The sequence below is a fragment of the Lactuca sativa genome, chromosome 1, assembly GCF_002870075.4.
Source record: "Lactuca sativa cultivar Salinas chromosome 1, Lsat_Salinas_v11, whole genome shotgun sequence".
In the NCBI taxonomy this organism is placed as follows: Eukaryota; Viridiplantae; Streptophyta; class Magnoliopsida; order Asterales; family Asteraceae; genus Lactuca; species Lactuca sativa.
Window position 1 is genome coordinate 122,137,671 of NC_056623.2, and position 16,959 is coordinate 122,154,629.

A 16,959-nucleotide genomic window follows, 5' to 3' on the forward strand; every position below is an offset into this window, starting at 1 on the left:
GGCCATCGTGTCGTGTTTTTGTCTGACACGACACGACATGATAATGTTTTATGTAACACGAACACGACACGATCTCGTGTTTTTTTTAACTAACACGAAAACGAACCGATTAAAAAACAACAAACACGACACGACACGACAAAGTTAACATGAAATAAAAATTAATGTATTTAATTAATATTTATTCATACATAACACGAAAAACACGACAAAAAATGTTAAAGCGTGTCAATTTCATGTCAAATTTTGAACACGAACACGACACGACACGACAGGACGTCGTGTTTTTTACACCTGACACGAACACGAATTCGAACTTCAATTTCCTCTGAATTTCATTTCGTTTCGTATATTTTTGTCGTGTCGTGTCATCAATTGACACCCCTACAAAAAATGTAAATTTTGGAGTAACTTTCAAATAAAATTTAAAATCTAGGACAGAAATGTAAATTTTGGAAGTAGATAATTAAGTTTTAACATGATAAAAATGTCAAAATGAATACAACTGCGGGACTTAATTGAATATGATGTAAAAATATAGATTTCTCTTTTTTGTCTATTTATAAGCGCTTTATTTTCCTTTTCTTTGTAATTAAGTTTTAAGGTTAGTAATAAAACCCTACTCGTTTTCTCTGGATTATTATCAATTTACAAGAATGATTATGATGACATGATGTATACAAGTTCATGTACAAAACCCTAAAACGAACAAGAACACCCTTTGAAGATATTTTGTTCTGTGAAGACGATATGTGAATAATGACCGACTTATAGCTTTGTTCATGAGCTTATACACCCTCTACAGCTGAAAGTTTACTCCGAATCCAAATCTTCAGCTGCTTGTCACTTTCTCCCCCTCCTGTCTTCGGCACTTTCTACCCAATGTCAAAGCCCATATGCGTCCAATCCAGAGAATCAGCCCACTCAACACATGTAGCCCAATACGCTTTACAACACAACCAAAAGCTCTGTGCAACAAAAACAAATTAATTTAGTTTAATTTAAATGTAACAAACTTTACAAAGTTAAGATTTAATATTTTGAGATACTTTTCACTTAACAAACCTTTACATACGTTCAGACTGCAGAATATAGAATACTTAGCTTACAGCTGTCCAGAATATAGAATAATTTAGAATAATTTTCCTTTAGTGGGTCTCCGAATATGATGGATACAAATACTTTTTGGTTAAAAGTCTTTCTTTTTCTATTCCCACTGTCCTTTAAAGCACTTATCACCCATCTACCCTCCAACAGTTTCACACCACACATGAAAGTCTCACCTGTGTACATATCACAAAAATGAAATTCCCAACTTAGCTTACGCTTTCAAAGTATGAAAGAACAGATATTTTCGAACTGTATTCACATATTTTTTTTTTCTATTTTTAGATAATTAAGTTCCTTTTGTCAAACGAAGTTACCAGTTTTGTTACAGAACCCTAATCACAAAACACCCCTAATGTGTGACAAACGTATGATATAATGCAATAAATTTCTGATTACTCAAATTATATTGTACAATTAAGCATACCTTTTCTAATGCCACACCCTTATTGTCAAAGATGAGGAGTCGGAAGTTGTCTCGGGCAGATCTCTAAGCTTCGGGCATGACCAAATATCAAGACGTTGAAGGAACGGGAGGTGTTTTAAGACCTCTGAAAGTGATTCCACATCCATAAAACCATCGAGTGATAGAGAAGTTAGAGATGATGGAAGAATAAAGGTTGATGAAGAAGTAGCAGTGGCATTCCTCGCTTCTGTTGCCACAGCAAATGAATCTACTTCTGAATTTTCTCCATACAAGTGTAGTTCAAGTAATGAGGTTGGAAAATTCTGAAATCCCCACTCTGACATAGGCTTTTTTAAGCCTCCAATCGTTAGTTTGCTTAAATTAAGAGGCCATGACCCAGAAGGAAACGAGTAGTCCATATTTGGACAATCATTTATACACAATTCTTTCAACGAGGAGTCGAGCTCGTGTAAGGTCAAAGATGTCATTGAACGACACCAACCGATCACCAACTTCTCAACAGTTTTTGGACAGGTGTAACTCTCTAGTGAGTCACAGTTGAGACATATCACTTCTTTAATAGGTCGCATGCTAATCGCATTTTTCACCTCTTTCTCTCCCAATGATGCTAATTTTTTACAATTTAGCACCTCCAACTTGTGTACACTAACAGGTTCTCCCAAGTGTATCAGTTCATCACATCCAGCGATATATAGATCTTCAAGTGCCCCGAGATGCTTCAAATATTCTCCATGTAGTCGAGTAAGTCCTTTTAGATTCAACATTTCTAGTGAAACAAGTGATGAAGACACACCAACCATGCTTCTTAACACCACTCCAGAACATTCTTCTATATGTAAAAGCCGAAGTGATGGTATTCTATCAACAAACACTACATCTAGTTTAGGACAACGTGTTATAGAAATTTCATGGAGACAAGGAAATGGTCTAAAAGTTCCATGGTTGTCGCCACAAATAAGTAGCCATCTTTGCCAACCTGGCATATCATCAAATTTCAAAACTTCAAGTGATGGAAATGCAATCTCAAGGGGAGAATTAGCGGGTTCAAGTGACTCAAAACCCACAATCTTCACCTCATTCATCCTTGTAAGAAAAAGTTTTCGAAGTGACTTTAGATGTCCAAGTGGTGGTAAATGTGTACTTCTACAACCACATAAAGTAAGCTCAGTTAACCGACTAAATGAGGGATCCCCAACCCAACTAGGAAATCTGGTTCCCTTGTAGAACAAAATTTTCAGGTTTCTTAACTTAGGATGAGGCCTTAGGTCTTCAAGTACTTTATACTCATTCATCTCATTCCGAGAACCATCAAACACATTACTCCATTTCATTTCCAACACATCAAGACCCTCCTTCTGATGTAAGTTGGCGTCCTTTGCTTGTTTTGGATCTGTCACTTTGTCCAACCCTGAAATCGAAAGTTCACTTTGAAAATTCGATAGGCCCTTGAGCTCCGATATTTTGAACCCATTTGCTCCTTCAATAATGACCTTGGGCAGAGTTTGTAGACTTGACAACCCACCGATCCCCAAGGGCATCTTGTTCAGATTCGGAGTACCACTTATGTCAAGATGTCGCAGGTTTATTAAGTTTGAAAAACTTTCTGGCAATTCGGATAGCTGATAACAGTTGCGAAGCAACAAGGTCTGTAAATTATAAAGGTGACTCACTTGTTGCGGTAAACATGTGATTGCAGTATCAGAAAAATTGAGGTACCGCAGATGCTTGAGACTGCCAATGGATTCTGGTACCTTTGTGATTTCCTGATTAGCTGCACTTAGCACCCTTAAGAACTGTAGTTTAGGAAGTAATTCAGCAAGAAGATTGTCCAATAAGCCATAACCTTTCCCACCAAGTGATGGAATCAGTAAGAGAGTTTGTAAGCGTGTAGCTCCTTGTAATTCTTTAAGCTTTCTATATGATCCACATCTTGGACTTACAGAAAACTGACGAAGCTTCTTGAAGGTTTCATTTGTGTTGGACATGTTCATCTCATCATCCAATCTAAAGAAGAACTCTTCTGCGACAGTTGTTGCCAAGTCATTGATCAGGGTGTGCATTGTATATCCTAATTCACCAGTCGCTGAATGTTGAATAAAGGACATTGACTTTAGCTCTTCAAAATACAGATGACCCAAATGCTCCATTGACTTGTTGCTAATTGATCCGGACAGATATCCGTGTGCCATCCACATTAGGACTAATTCATTCTTGTTAAACACATAGTTCTTGGGAATTAAGGAGCAGTATGCAAATAATTGCTTCAAATGTGAAGGGAGATCATAGTAGCTTGATCTTAGAGATGCAAGAATCTCTCTTCCAATCTGCACATCCTTCATCTCAGTATTCAACAACATTTTCCACTCATCAGCATCAACTTTTGTCCTCAATGACTTCCCAAACATTGTCAAAGCCAAAGGTAATCCACCACATTTCTTCACAAAACCTTCACCAAGCGATTTAAGTGTTGGCCTTTTGTCAAAGTTTTTTTCACCGAGCGCATGTTGAGCAAGTAAAGACAGAGCATCTTCATCTGACAATACATCAAGATTGTAAGGTTCATCAGAGCCCATTATCAATGCAACCCCGACATCGTAGGTTGTAACTATAATTCTACTTCCAGGTGCCCCTACAAGAAGAGGCCTTTGGAGAATTTCCGAATCAGTGTAGGATTTGTTCCAAACATCATCTAGAACAAGTAGGTACCTTTTCTTTAAAAGTTTATCTTTTAGGGCAACCTGAAGCATATCAAGATTAGAAAAGCTTTTGTCCTCGCCACCTAAAACTACAAAAATAGCCTTGCTAATAGTGAACAGATCAAACTCTTCAGAAACATTGACCCATGCCCTGACTTCAAAGTGATCCTGCACTTTGTAGTCGTTGTACAAAACTTTTGCAAGAGTGGTTTTGCCAATCCCAACCATTCCAACTATCGACACTATGCTCACATTTTCATCACATGCTTCATTCCCCAACAACTTCACGAGAAGTGCTTCTTTATCCCCTCCTCGACCCATGATTTTGTACTCATCAATCAGTGGAGTTTGCTCCAAACGTCTCGTTCTTCTATTCGACCTTTCAACATTCACTTTCAACCCCAGATCATTTTTCGCGTCAATAAGATCTTTTAGTTTGGTGGCTATCTCATCAAGCCTAGAACTCACCTGACGACCATACATAAAGCTTCGACGAGTGAAATTAGTACAAGTTGGGATGAACTTAATGCTGACATAAGATTCTTGATTCAAATTGCGTCGTATAGCCTCAGTGGCCAAATCATCGAGTACATCGTCTATGTCGTAAGCCAAATCCTGGAGACATTTCAGCCACAATTGAACAGCTCGATTTGTTATCTGTTTCTCATCTGCATCGGCAAGCACAGCTTCGATCATCAGCAATGTTTTAATCCATTTCTTCAGACGAGAATCGATTCCTTCGGATCGAGCCACCCTCCTCAAGTTACGAGAGATGAATTTCTCATACAGCGCAGTGAAGATCGCGCTAACAACGATTTCAGCCATTGGAATTTAGAAAATGAAAGATCGTTTGTTTGTTGAGGGTTTTGGTTTTAGACAACTATCCCTTGGTAATCCTAACGCCCCGCTCTCCTGAGTATCACTTAACTAAAGAAAGAATGGAATCGAGAGGATTTGGAAGGAAATTAAAAATAAAAAATAAGAAAGTGAAACTTTTTTGGGGGAAAATGACTTATTAAGGTAACTAACTATTTCATTTGTTCATATATAGGTAATGTTCTTTTTTTTGTACACATTAAGGTAACTAACTTGTTGTGTTTGTTCACATTTAGGTAATATGACCGGCTATCACCTGTTTTTGCTTATGTGACATCCACCTGGCATTTGACTTGAATTCATTGCACCTACGTGGCATGGTGCATATATGGGAAAATGACTTATTAAGGTAACTAACTATTTCAGTTGTCCATATATAGGTAATGTTATTTTTTTTGTACACATTAAGGTAACTAACTTGTTCTGTTTGTTCATATTTAGGTAATATGACCGGCTATCACCTGTTTTTGCTTATGTGGCATCCACCTGGCATTTGACTTGAATACGTTGCATCTACGTGGCATCCACCTGGCATATGACTTGTTTTGTTTCTTCTTCCTCATCTTATTCTTCAAAACGACAAGATAAATTTCAAGCTGATCATCTATGTGATTGTGGCTTACCATCTCGTGTGAAGATTTCAAGAACTCCTGACAACCCAGGAAGAAAATTTAGAGTTTGTCAAAACTCGATGGTAAATCAATATTGTTGAATATGTTGCAGGAGTTCTTGAAATCTTCACACAAGATGGTAAACCGCAATCACATGGATGATCAGCTTGAAATTCATCTTATCATTTTGAAGAATAAGATGAGGAAGAAGAAGTCATCGTCGATCGATCTAGGGTTTAGAATTAGGGGTGGAATCGTATGACACAGTTATAGTGTAATCGAATGAAGACAATATATGCACCATGCCACGTAGGTACAACGTATTCAAGTCATATGCCAGGTGGATGCCACATAAGCAAAAACAGTTGATAGCCGGTCATATTACCTAAATATGAACAAACAGAACAAGTTAGTTACCTTAATGTGTACAAAAAAAAGAACATTACCTATATATGGACAACTGAAATAGTTAGTTACCTTAATAAGTCATTTTCCCATATATGCACCATGCCACGTAGGTGCAACGAATTCAAGTCAAATGCCAGGTGGATGCCACATAAGCAAAAACAGGTGATAGCCGGTCATATTACCTAAATGTGAACAAACACAACAAGTTAGTTACCTTAATGTGTACAAAAAAAAAAGAACATTACCTATATATGGACAATTGAAATAGTTAGTTACCTTAATAAGTCATTTTCCCCTTTTTTGGTGACCTAGGCTGCCCCAACGAGCCCTTCACCAAAGCTCACCAAAAAGTTTGTCCATTTCTATTTCTTTATTCGATTCGACAAGTGTCCATTTTTGATAGATGGATTTAAATTAACTTTTTATATTTAATTTTAATTTAGTTGATAACTATATTTTATACTTGATAAAAAATCAAATAAAATATACTGAAAATATATAATTTATTTTCTCTACAAAACAAGACAAATATTCATATATTTGTTTTTTATATTTTTTAATATAAAATTGGATTGGTTTAGATTGCTAATGAATTAATGAATATGAATAATTAGATTGGATTGGGTTGTATGGATGGAGGAAAGAGAAATTAATTTTTTTATATAGAAAATAGGTTGGGTTGGGTTGCTAATGGGATAGTCTTAAGGTTGTTTACCTCTTAATTTACTTAACGCCTTGTTACCACTTAATTTAGAAATTACACCTGGTTCCGAGTTATTTTGTAAATTCAATAAAGAAAAGGGAAGGAAAATACTGATACAAAGAGAGGGAGGAATGCAAATTTTATTTATTCCGTATTTTCAGAAATGAGAGAAAAATTTTAAGTTTTTGTGTTCTCGAGTTAGGAGGGAAAAAATAAACTTAAAATTTTCCTTTTTTTCACTTTCTTTCCAGATCCGCCTAATTTGGAAGGGAAATATGGCTTCAAAATCACTTCCTTCCCCTTACTTTCCTTCAATTAATGAAACTCGGGAACACGATCTTCCTTCGACATCTCTCACTTTCTCCATATTTCTATCTATATCCCTCCTTTAGTAGAACTCGGGAACAAGGCACCAGTCTCTCAAAAATTCAGATATAAGGTGTTTGGTAGCATCTTATTTTTTTACCTCTTAAACTCAAAAAAATCTCTTAATTTTTCAGACTTGGCGTTGTATCTGAAAAAATATAAGGGCATGCTCTTTCCCGTTTTGCCCTAAAGTGTATTTCCTCTTCTCTATTCTATTTCACGAGACAAAATCTTCTTCCCTCCTAACCATCTCTGATGACCTGCAACCCTCCGCCACAATTTTCGCCACCAGCCAGTCACCGCCTCTGCCAGAGTCGTTGCCTACGTTGCCGCCTCCGCTTGCTCCGCCCTCCATCCCCGTTAATTTCGTTGACAATATCAGAGTAATGGTTCTCTAAAATTGGCTTTCTGTTAGGGTTAATTTATGAACCTATTTCTAAAATCGGTGTGATGGATTGAAGTCTACACTTGAAATCGTGATGCTCTTTTGGGTCTTTGTGGTTTTTTTTACTGTGACCCTCTTTTCGGTATTTATCTTTTTGGTGTGCTGGATTGAAGTCTGCACATGAAATCGTTTTCCCCCCTAATTTGTTGTTACCTTTGACACATGATTTTGAAGATTGATTCCTTTCCATCTGCTGTTAGGATTATTATTTTTATGAGACTTGCTATGGTGTTTTCTAGTATCGACAATTGTATTTTTGGAATCAATGGTCTTGATTTTTGCTGATGGAAAGTTTTTTTGATCGGAATCATTAGAATCAAATCACAGGTTTTAAATCTTTATTGATTTATTTTTGCAAATGGGTATTTTACCAGGACACGTGCTAAAAATTGTTGAGCTAAAAGTAGGCCTTCTTTCAGTTCATGAAGGGAATGATATGAAGAAATACTTCATCAACAGTGGGTTTGCTTAATAGGTTGATGTGTTGTGATGATTTAACAGGTCGATGTGAAGATACTTCATGAAGCTGAAGATCTTGTTGACAATTAGTTATTTTTTATAGGTTACAAAATGGTTGGTTTTCACATGGTGACATTAGACGGGGATGAAATTTGGCTGATCAGACTATTGTAAATGAAAAAATCTATGTGGGCCTACCCCACCCCTTACGCATTCTCTTTGGCCGATATACCAGACTTCCTTCTTCTTCTACTCTTCAATCATCATAGATCCTCCAGCACTATCCTCCTCCAGTCATTGCCATATCATCGAGTGTAACAAGTTGCGTTCGCCGGAACTCTATCACCATACAACCTAGAAAAAATCATCACCACCTGCCACCTCTCCTGAAACCTTCTCCAATGAACCCTTACCATCACCTTCTCTTCTATACTCCCACCGTCCCTTCTCTTTCATATCAACCAAACATAACCGATTCCCAATTTACACAAGAAAAAACAAACATCCAGGAACATGATCCATGATCTGAAAGGGAATAAGGAAAAAATGATTTGAAATCATGTTACTTTTGTGGATTTTACAAGTTATTATGTTGCGTCTTTGGCTAATATTCCTTTTAGAAAGGGGATACATGTGTCGGCTAATATTGATATCGTTTGGAACAATATATATTACTCATCTTCAATTTTCAGTCTGAATTGTGTTTCAGTTTGACTTGGTGGCAGTGGATAATGACAATTCTTAGCCTTCAAATTTGTGTTTAATCTATGAAAAAAGGACCATGTTCATGTGTTTACGGCCCTGGAACACTCTTGGGCCGTGAACACACATAGATGGGGTTTTTGAGCCTTAAAACACTTCCAAACCACCTTTGGAGCTTAGATATGGCTTAATGGCTTAATGGATCGGACTTAGAACACCTTGAACTTAACTTTTGGGGAGTAAACATGAGTTTACTGCCAAAGAACATGCTTGGGCCGTAATGGAGCATTTGGGGTTCATGGAGCATATGACAACGGAACGAATCTTTTGAGTGAGGAATGGATCATCAGAAAAAGGAACTGATCAAGTGCAAATGGAACGTGTGACAACCCGAAGTTCATTCTGTTATTGTAACCCGTTCCGTTAATAAATTCGTCGTTTTCAAATTATCTCCGTTTACGTTATTAAATTAAGTCATTAAATTTGAGTCGTTTATTATGACTTAATGGATTCTCAAACACGTTAATAACTTAAGAAAATATTCCAAATTATCAATTAGAAAAAAAATTTAGTTTCGACCATATCGGGTTACGACGACTTTATCGGGTGCGACCAAAAGTATCGTATAACGTCAGTATCGGGTAGAATTCCACCGTGTCCAAAACTTGAACCATATATAAAGCTCAATTGACTTCATTTGAAGCTTTTGCACCCTCTCTCACTACTCTCTCTCTACAACTCATTTCTTGGCCAAAATCATCAAATTAAAGCTCTAAATCATCAAGGTAACTACCCTAACTCATAGATTAGCATTCTTAGCCTTCAAATTTGTGTTTAATCTATGAAAAAAGGACCATGTTCATGTGTTTACGGCCCTGGAACACTCTTGGGCCGTGAACACACATAGATGGGGTTTTTGAGCCTTAAAACGCTTCCAAACCACCTTTGGAGCTTAGATATGGCTTAATGGCTTAATGGATCGGACTTAGAACACCTTGAACTTAACTTTTGGGGAGTAAACATGAGTTTACTGCCAAAGAACATGCTTGGGCCGTAAACTCATTATCATGGGTAGTAAACTTAATTTCAAGTGTTTAAATGCCACTTAAACACACCAATAGCCTTGGATTAAAGTCTAGAACCAACCACAATCGATTTAGGGGCCTTAAACTTGATTAAAACCACTCCTATAGGATCTTACGGCCGTAAACCCCCCAAGAATGGGTTCCTGGGCCGTAAACTCACATACACAAGTCAAATGATGCCCTAAATTCATTCTAAGGCTTGTAAAATTGGTTTGAATCACATCTGATTGATCTAGGGCCACCAAATCTTAAAAGTAATGGACATATAGGAGCTTATGGCCGTAAACTCCTAGTTTACAACCGTAGACTCCATTTGGTAATGTCCTTGATGATTAAATCCATTCTTATGCCTTAGATTTAATCATCTCAACCTTCCCCAGGTGATATTTGACCATTTAGCAACATAAAACCCCTCATCCATGAGTTCACGGCCGTGAACTCATGTGGAGTTGGTCTTAGGGCTGAAAACTCCATAAGGAGTTTACTCTTGAAGAGTAAACACATTATCCAAAGCCCTATACGTCCGTAGATGTCACCCGGGTCACTCCAAACACTTGATTTGAAGTGTTTTCGCGTCTTGGAGTGTATAATCATATCTAATTAGTGACTCAAAGTCTAATTAGATACATTTGTATATCATTTCATATTACATAGGAACCTCACGCGTTATCAAGCCCCGAACCGACACTTAGCATCCAATCCGTCACGTTTTCTCGCCTGGTGAGTTCATACCCCTACCCTTTTTCAGTGTTTTTCAATGTTTTCAGGGGGAGAATACAAGCAAGAGTACAAGAATATCTTGTACTTAAAGTATTTATTACATTTAAACTGTTTGATATTCACATGCTTTTAACAATGGAAAACAGTATTAACCAAACATTAAACCTGTACAGTCAGTTTTCAAACTATTTGTGAAACTCTTTATAAACTGTTATGTTTTATATTTCACAAATGAATAGTTCCATATATTTATTGTTAAAAGCAACATATTGGTACATTTGATTGTCCTTGGTAACATTCCACAGAGATACGCGAGTGGAGGATTCACTGTTTGTAACATATTTTCTGTATTATTACTAGTAAATTTGTTATTCCTATAAGTTGGAGACACGTCCTCGGAAACACTCCACAGAGATACGTGAGTGGATGACCGCTCCCGTAACCAGAATCTCTGAGATAGGGAGCGTGACTTGAGTGTATAGATCTATACGGGGCTGACTACCCCGCACCTGGCTGCTAGCTACAGCCGAACCGAAAGGTTCAAGTGTGACGAAAGTCATAAAGTGATTTGGACTACTTATTTCCATATCTAGTCTATCGTATGGCTATGGAACTTGCAATTTGGATAACAGAGATTTACTTGTTAGTAATAATGGATTCAGTAACTAGTTTACTTGGTACTTATTAGTTTTATATACGTGTTAAAACTAATACTTTTCACAAGGATAATCAAGTTTTCAATATACATCTTTTACATTACATTTCAGATTGGTAACCAACTTTTAGGAAAATATGGGATTTTCCGGGGATAACAGTTGTTCATAACCAGAATCGTGTAACAAAACAGATGACTAAACTTTACATATAAGAAAATATGGGATTTTCTTGGATACATAACTTTTTAAGAAACCGAAAGGAAACTTGTACATTTTCAGAAAACAAACCGCTTATGAACTCACCAGCTTTATGCTGATTTTCAAAGTGCTTGTATTCTTAGGTCTGCATTAGACAGGTACCCGATGATCCTTTTGGCGAAGACGGAGTACGTAGAAGACACGTCTTACTTTTGTTCATATATATACATATGTATCACACTTGTAACACTTGGTTTTTCAAACAGTTGTAAAATTTCATATGTAATTTAATGGTTGTTTACTTTGCTTACTATGTACATTGGTTATGATATTCAACATGAAGTCACCTCCGCCCCGCAATGTTTCCGCCCTGGGTTTCGGGGTGTGACAGAACGGATCGTGTTCAAGGGGGTTTGGAGCACCTGGAAGGAGTTTGGAGAACTTGGAAGAGGGTTGGAGAACTTTGAAGGGATATGGAGCAACAAGGGGTCCTTGTTGCACCACATGATGAAGAGATGGATCAAGAGGGATGCTCTCGCGCCATCTTGTTTTCCTGTTGAGCCATGCATGGCCTTGTTGAGCCATGCATGTGCCTGTTGCTCATGGTGATGTTGTTGCTCCAAGATTGATGTTGTGTGCCATACTTGATGCTCTTGCGCCATTTACATCTCTGTTGCGCCAACTAGGGTCGTTGTTGCGCCATGAAGAAGCTATTACGCCATCATTGACCATCTTGGTACATGATGTGCCATATTGATTCCTTTGTTGTGCCATGTTGATCATGTTGGATTAGGTGTCTAAGCCCATAACTATAATTAGTATGTACTTGACCTGATTGTAGCATGATCCTTTTGGGTTGCCTTCACCATAGCAATTTGATAGGATGGATTATGGAGAAAGATGTTAATTGTGATTTATTAATATATTATAAGAATAATATATTAATTGTGAAATCATATTATTTAATTAGTATTGGTCAGAAATTAATTTGGAATTAATTTAGTGATCTAAAAAGACTAATTAAATTAACGGGGACTGATTATGTAAATCAGTAATAGTTATAGTTTGAGCCAATGGATCCTATTAGCATAGGATGGACGAAAATCTATGGGAGCCCATAGAATTTCGTCCAAGGCTTCCATATGGGGATCCATAAGTTGCTTAAGGCCTAAGCAGGGGATTTAGAGTTTCCAAGTAGATAACCCTAAGGAGCTCAACTATATAAGGAACCCCCTGGCTCCTAGAAATCAGCCAATGAATGCTTCATAGAAACCCTAGCCGATTTTTGAGCCTCTTACCTCTCTCTCATAATTCTCCATTGTTATTTGGTGTTTGTGACTCATTAGAGGTGCAACAATTGAGGCACTAAGCTCTTGAAGGTGAAGATCAACTAGCTACAAGGAAGAGGTTTTCATTTAATTTGGTTTTAGTTATCAATTTTTCGAAATTATGTATGCTGGTCTTAGGGTTTAGCTTTGGATGATTACTTGCATGTATAACTTGAGAAAAACCTAGATCCAAAGCATTAGGGTTGCATGTACACCATAGGAATGTTGTAGTGCTGAAAACTCATCAGTAGTATCAGAGCCTAGGGTTAGGGGTGTCAAAAATACCCGAATCCGATTAACCCGACCCGACCCTAACCCTAATAAGATACATAAGGTCGGGTTTAATAGGGTCTGAAGTCCAAATTGGGTTATTCGGATTAACCCGACTAAGCCGAAATATATTTAGGGTTGGGTTTCGGGTTAGATTTATATAATTTTTTCGGGTTCGGGTCAACCCGATTAACCCGAATAAATTTAATTAATCATGGGAATCTCATGTCTATGTCATATTGCATGCAATCTTTCTGCAAGTAATGTACAATGACAATGCGTTGCCATGTTTTAATCTTATTTGTTTTTAGTTTAATTTATATTTAATTTTCGTCCTTTAATTTTGTTAAAAGTCTACAAACCGAGTATCTATTTGGAAGCAATTAGTTTCATACTGATTCGTAAGTATTGTAACAATGAAAAAGAGGACGCGGTGCATTAGTTTAAATATTTACAAGGTATTATAACAATGAAAAAAAGGACGAAATGCATTGTTATAATTTTGTTCTTCTAATCAAAAAGTTTTTTTAGTTTCTTTAATAGAGATCATCCATCTTTTTTATTGTTTCTTTATTGGAGATCATACTCCTGAAAAGATCATCTTAATAATAATTTGTTTTCCTATTTGATATGCATGAATCAAGGTTGTTCTTCAAGCTCATATAATAACTATATCATATTACGGTTATCTATACGTTAAACACACCATTAAAATGGAATACCATGGAGCACACAAAACCAAAAACTTGATAATTGTCTTTAAAAACCACTTGCTGCCCTTAATTTGTTTGCTTTAACCCGACTAACCCAACTAACCTGACCCTATTAACCCGAAACCCGATTGACCCTAACCCGACTAACCTGTAGCTTAATAGGGTCGGGTTTTGGGTGAAGTTTTATTTTTGAAAAACCCGACCAACCCGACCCGATTGACCCGAAACCCGATTAACACCCCTACCTAGGGTGCTTTTTCTGTTATATGATGCAATTGTAATGTTTTCAAAGCTGAAAATTTTTTCGTTTTTTTTTCTGCCTGATGACCACGATGTGGCAAAGCCTGCCACGACGTGGTATCGGGTCTGATGGAAAATTTCCAGATTCTTGGCTTAAATAAGATAAGGATGGTTACCATAAGTTGTTCTAACTAATCAAAAACGTGTTTTATGATATCTCAACCACTCCAGTTGATCCCACCTGGTGGGTCACCTCCTCCCACCAGTCCCTGGCTCGGTCCCTCAACATATACGAAGCAAACCCCACTTTTGTCGCCTCGGGGCAAGAGATCGTGTGTTGGGCATTCTCTATGTATGTCACCCTGCGTCGACTAACTATGGGGTCCCTGACCCCAAAGGACTCAGGCGCCCCACACGCCTTGAACTCCCGGAATGTGGGAGTTCTGGCCCCGACCTGGCCTACAACTATCTCGACTTGGAAAGACCTGAGTCGCTCCTCCATGATCTCCATCATCCCCTCCTTGACGATCCCAAATATCACTGGGGTAGCGTCAAGAATACCCCTCGTAACCTCGATTGCGATAAGCACACGCAGCCTCTCGTCAATGGGCTCAGTAGCGTAGCCCAACCCAGATCCAGATCCTGATCCTGATCCTGATCCCCTGCTCCATGACGTTTCATCACCATACTACATTGAAATACCAGAAGACATAATGATCAGGATATTCAAAAAGGGAATCCTTCCAACCGGTTCTCCGTAGAGCTTCCAGATCTAACATTAGTTCAGGTACAGGTCCTGTGCTTTCAGTAGTACATGCCCAATACTACTTACCTTCCACACCTACCTGTACCTTCCCCAAGGTTCTACCTGATAACTCTAATTTGTCCCAGAACAAAACATATCCCACAACCTACCGCATAACTCAAATCCTAGGCTATCCTAAGATTTGTTCAATCCTATCAAACCAGAACTCAAATTAATCATAACAGGTTGCCCTATGCATGCAAATTATACACAAAACATGATCAAATAGACTTTCGAATAACAGACTCTAACCTAGGACCACAGCCAAACAAGGAACAAGAAATAAGACCAAATCAATTATTCTAAGGCTATAAGACCCTGACCGTGTACAATTTTGAAAGCATACACATAACAAGATCCATATGATTATCACATTCCAAATATTAACATAGTATGGCTAACATACTAGGGAAAATACTTACTTGAGCTCGACCGATTACGTGCATTGCACTCTCCTTTTTTCTTACAAGAAATCGGTTTTAAGAAGTTTTTAACTTTGATTTTTGAAAACAATTTTTATCATTTTCTTAGTTTGAGTCCTGACACACCCAAGAGCGTGCCCGAATCCCTCAAACCAATGCTCTGATACCAACTTGTAACAGCCCAAAATCTCCATAAAAATTTTCATTTTTAAATAACGAATTAATTTCCATAAATTATAAAATTCTAATCACAATTGTTTTCAAAATCCATAACATCAGATAAATTATTCATAAAATCAGAGTGTCCCAAAAAAAATGACAAAGAGTGCATGTCGCGCCATCACGCCAGACCCTTACCCTTAGATCTTGAAGTACCTGAAACAACCAACAAACTCTAAGCTAATGCTTAGTGAGTTCCCCAAAGCATACCCCACATCATCCATATAATCATATAATCTATATCAATCACATAAGCCATTCATATAAACATATAAGGATGCCCTCGACACCCTCCAGGGTCTTACTCCAAGATGCCATGGGCACCCGCACATGGTCTTACACCTATGTGCCATGGGCACCCCTCATGGTCTTACTTGGAATGCCATGGGCACCCCCACATGGTCTTATAACCAAGTGCCATGGGTACCCCCACATGGTCTTACAACCAAGTGTCATGGGCACCCCCATGGTCTTAAATGCAAATATCACAGCAACAACTAGCATACTACATAGCATACCACCTTGCATATAACCAACTATTATACCACATATCACAAAAATGGGCCGGCCTTGGTGCCTTCTGTGACAACCCAAAGTTTATTCCGTTACATTACCCCGTTACCGTTAACAAAATATTTCATTTTATAAAAGTTTTGTTAATTAGAGGTCGCCAAATAAATAAATGTTTTATTTATTTATATTAATGTCGTTATAGTCGTAATAAAATAAGTAAATACATGTAAAAATTTCATTTCCATTTATTTGGAAAAAGTTAAAATTTTATTACGACCACCTAAATCGGGTGCGACCAAAAGCCCCGTATAACGGCAGTATCGGGTAGATTTCCACTGAGCTCCAACTTCAACCCATATATAAGGGGGAATGGCCTTCATTCCATCCCTTTACACACTCTCTTTATACTCTCTCTCATAAAACCCGTTTTCGACTCAAAACCGCGAATTTCCGCCTCCTAATCGTAAGTCTCTTTACCCTAACCTATTCTAAACATCATGACTTGTTGTTATAGCCCAAAAATCGAACTTAGAAGTTGTTGAAAAGGAGTTCACGACCTAAGAGCATGCTTAGGCCGTAAACCCCTTAAATGAGGCCAAAATGACCCAAATTTGTCCCTTTGAGCCTAGGAACCAATTAAGGATTTAGCCTAGGAGTGTTTGAAGCATAAAACAATCAGTTTTAGGGCATAAAAGAGAGTTTACGGCCCAAGCACATGCTTAGGCCGTAAACACCTCAAACCCTTGCAAAAATGCCCCCAAAAACACTCCCAAACCACCCTTAGGCTTAAGACATAAATTAGGGACATGCTATTTCGGGTTTAGAACAATTAAACACTATGAAATGAGGAGTAAAAGGGAGTTTACGGCCCAAGCAAGTGCTTAAGCCGTAAACACCCCCAAACCTCACCAAATGATGGTTTTAATCCCCCAAGTGGCCTTATACTTCATTATAAATCACTAGAATTGAGCCAAGGGCCTTAAACTTCAA

At 37.8% G+C, this 16,959-nt stretch overlaps 1 protein-coding gene across 2 annotated transcripts; it reads right to left on the reverse strand.

Annotated features, from left to right (window-relative positions):
• Positions 1-605: 605 nt before the first annotated feature.
• Positions 606-5,155, reverse strand: LOC111880149 (putative disease resistance RPP13-like protein 1). 2 transcript variants are annotated; one of them, XR_002846375.3, is made up of 3 exons: positions 1,535-5,154; positions 1,066-1,283; positions 606-968 (listed from the first exon to the last, which is right to left on the reverse strand). XR_002846375.3 is itself a non-coding variant. In XM_023876549.3 (2 exons), exon 1 carries the CDS (start codon positions 5,053-5,055, stop codon positions 1,540-1,542), a length of 3,516 nt encoding a protein of 1,171 aa, XP_023732317.1. In that variant the 5' UTR covers positions 5,056-5,155; the 3' UTR covers positions 606-968; positions 1,535-1,539. The 2 variants fall into 2 exon arrangements, 1 of the variants encoding a protein (XP_023732317.1); XM_023876549.3 differs by lacking the exon at positions 1,066-1,283 and having other exon boundaries at positions 1,535-5,155.
• Positions 5,156-16,959: the final 11,804 nt, after the last annotated feature.